At 46.2% G+C, this 3635-nt stretch overlaps 1 protein-coding gene across 1 annotated transcript; it reads left to right on the forward strand.

Annotated features, from left to right (window-relative positions):
• Positions 1-266: 266 nt before the first annotated feature.
• On the forward strand, positions 267-1574 carry LOC119554969 (basic helix-loop-helix neural transcription factor TAP). Its single transcript, XM_037866098.1, has one exon. It carries the CDS (start codon positions 339-341, stop codon positions 1572-1574), a length of 1236 nt encoding a protein of 411 aa, XP_037722026.1. The 5' UTR covers positions 267-338.
• Positions 1575-3635: the final 2061 nt, after the last annotated feature.

Consider the following 3635-nt stretch of genomic DNA (forward strand, 5'->3'; position numbering starts at 1 on the left):
ATGAGGTCTGTGTGTGAGTGGGCAAAAGCCACCCCCGGGCGACAATCACGGCGCATATCTGTTGGGATTTGCGTTCGGGGTTCTACGCTCTGTACTTTGCTATGGCCATGGCGCCGCCACGACCGACGACAATGCGCCGAGGGTTGTTGCCTGGCAGTCCGGACCCAAATCAGCGGGCTTAATGGCTGGCCGGGCACATAAAACCGGTGCGCACTCCTCGCCAGCTTTTAGTTGGTGCGGGCACGCGAAACACGAAGAAACCACTCTCTCTCTTTCTCGAAGCGGAAATCGGAAATGTGCTAAAGGATATACACACCGAGATACAGATACACGAAATCATGGCTGCCTGTTATAATGCCTATAGCGCTGGATCGCAGTCCTTTGAGTTCGACGAGGATGACGACGACGCCTCCTTCGACAGTGGCTACGAGAAGAGTTTCGAGACGGAGGCCCAGCTGAGCTCCCGTCGGCGGCTGGACTTCGATGACCGCTACAGCGGCACTTCGCCGGCTCCGGCGGTCCAGCAGCCGTACTCCGGCGCCGCCTGGGACGCCGTACCGCTCAACTCACCGCCGGCGGGATTCGTGGGCCTGCTGGACACGAGCAGCAACCACAGCACAAGGAGCGGCAGGACTCTAGTGGAGCACCTAAACAGTCGAGCCTCCACCGCTGGCTTCGATCCACCTTTGACCAGTACGCCCATGAAGTCACCCGAGGATCCGGATGCGCCGCGACAGAAGCGCAAATATGCCGTCGGCAAGAACAGGGTGACACGCTCGCGCAGTCCCACTCAGGTGGTTAGGATCAAGCGGTTCCGCCGGATGAAGGCCAATGATCGGGAGCGAAATCGGATGCACAACCTTAACGATGCCCTGGAGAAACTACGGGTCACACTGCCTTCGCTGCCGGAGGAGACGAAGCTGACGAAGATCGAGATCCTAAGGTTCGCGCACAACTACATCTTTGCTTTGGAACAGGTGCTGGAAAGTGGGGGTTCCATAAATCTGGACCTGGAGAAGCTGCAGAACTTCACGCTGAGTGGTGAGAGGATCACCAAGGAGCTGTTCGATGCTCTGTTCGTGAACCCCCAGCCCTTTCCCATGTTCGGATGCGGCAGGATGTTTCCCTATGGCCAGGGTATGGCTCCTCTTGCCCAGAATCAGCCTGCGTCAGCTCCATCTGCAGAGCATCCTCCCCCGATGGGGGGCTTCCAGCAGGGCATGGACTACCCGCAGCAACATCCACCGGGATTTGACTTTACAGGCAGCATGCGGTTCTACCACCAACAGCAGCAGCAGCCTCAGCCTCATCCTCATCCTCCTCCTCACCATCTGCAGCCTAATCCCCAGCAGGAGTCCAGCCCGCAGCAGTTCTCGCAGGAGAAATACGATCTGTTCAGGGGCTCCTTCGATGCAGCTGCCAATCTCCAGCCCAACAACTTGGATTCTGGGATTCATCATCAGAGCAGCTTCTACACGCAAACGCCACCCTGGAAGGAATATCCGGAGGATCAGGCACATCCGCATGCCATTCCACATCCACACAGCTACAAACAGTTTGCCCCACAGGTGTAGCACAGTTTTGAGGGCCTTTACGGCGATCTAAGGTTTTTCAGCGTGATATATATAAAGATTGCAGGGACTTGCAGGAAATTGATCTAGGGGAATCCCCCAAGGATACACCCCTGACTTATTTTAATCCAAAAACTAAAGTAACTCACGGGTCTCATCTCAGGATTTTCCTTCTTAACTTTCCTCGAATCCCTTGCAATCCGTTGATATTGGTAGTAAGTGAGGCACTAAATTGACTGCTTAGATTATGCTTTCTTTTGGAACTAGAAGATCTTTAATTCTACTACCCAAACCCAAGCTAATCTGTGCACTCAATTAGTTTCATGTTATAGAAGGATCTTCAAAAGATTAACCAATGATATCCATCACAAAACCAACCATCCATACATCAGTTTCACTAACATACCATTTCATATTCATTGGTTATTGGTTTCTTTTTTGCTGATCTCTAGTGAATATTTGAATTAAGAGTGCTTAACCGGAACATATCCAAAAAAGGACTCTTCCTCTCAACATATTCCCTTCATATTCTTCTTGACTATATAGTACAAATCGGTTGTCCATTTAGTGTAAGCGGATACGTACCTTGCCATCCTAGACCCCTAAGCCTAGTCGTAAGGATCACTGAAATGTACCAGGTATTAGCCATAATTAACTGTACAATCGATTAAGTATTCATGTAGGTTATGCCAGATTCTATATCAGTTATTGCAATGCAAGGAAAGCGAGCTAGTCAGGGCCAGAACTTTAAAGTGATAAGATTGAATTTCGATGTAAAGCCATAAAGATTTATTTTTGCAAATAAAGTTGACGATCAAAACGAGCCAGAAAATTGATGGTAAATGGAAAGAATGGAATATGAACTCCTGGGCAAAGTCAAAAATAGTAGCAAAGCAAACAACCCTGAAGAATCAGTATGGGTTGTGTGCGGATTTCGGATCCCAAACAATGGACTTAAATTCAAATAAATATTGTATATTGCAGTGCACATAAAACGAATGGCTTTGTGTGTGTGCACTGCAGCTTGTTTTTATCGTAGGGGGCATTTTTCGCCCTTACAATTCGACATGGGGTGAGTTCAAGTAGAAACTGAACTCCGTACTCCCGGGCTCGGCCTTCGAAGTATTCGAACAATGGAAGATTGCCCGTCACCTGCCACACAATTACAAAACGAATGTACCAACAGCAGCAGCAGCGGCAGTCAGGACCAGTCGGGCAATCCTGAAACATGAGCCGTGAGCCAGTGGACCTGCATGAATGCCACTCAAATTATTTAGTTGAATGAACCGGCAAGAGTCGAGGGAAACTGCCTTGCCGCCTAACTGCCTAACTGACTAACTGACATTTTCCGTTACCGAGAGAAGGGTGAAAAGGTGCTGAAGATGCTGCAAATCCTGTGAGGAATTCGACATCTCAAACTGAGGATTACAGTAAGATTTTTCAATATCTGACTTGAGCAGTCTTTGTAAAAATCCTCTTTTCAAAGGGTTAAAGTCCCCTTTAAAATTAAGGCTTAATACTAAGCCAACTCATTTTGTGGGGTCCATTTCTTAAAATCCTAGAAAAAGTAATGAAATTTAATGTGTATCTTGTGGACGAATAAAAAATGTAAGTATACGAATCAGGTTTGAACATCTTAACCAAATAATACTAAGACTAAAATTATAGTTCAATTTTTAACTAGCCCTTAAAATTTTTGGAAGATAATGCTAATTCTTATATGTAAGGTAAAGTACATATGAACATATCTATTCTAAATGTTAGCCTTCATTCATCTACCTTTAATATATTAAATCGAAAACTAATTCTGCTAGGCGTATGGAACTGATAAATATTCATTGCCGAAATCATTACCAAAGGTAAACAACGGAAAAGGACATCCCAAAATTTTAAAACTGTTTTGGCTTGCCTCTAAAATAAAATAAAATTCAACTAGAAATGATATTCTATTAATATTTTTGCGGATACCAGAAAATTCCACTGAGCTAATTTTTGGGGTTATAAGCAGGACTTTGCCAGTATTTCCTCAACTAAGCCGCCGTTTGTCATTTGAGCAGCTTTGTT

Source organism: Drosophila subpulchrella, chromosome 3L (assembly GCF_014743375.2).
Source record: "Drosophila subpulchrella strain 33 F10 #4 breed RU33 chromosome 3L, RU_Dsub_v1.1 Primary Assembly, whole genome shotgun sequence".
In the NCBI taxonomy this organism is placed as follows: domain Eukaryota; kingdom Metazoa; phylum Arthropoda; class Insecta; order Diptera; family Drosophilidae; genus Drosophila; species Drosophila subpulchrella.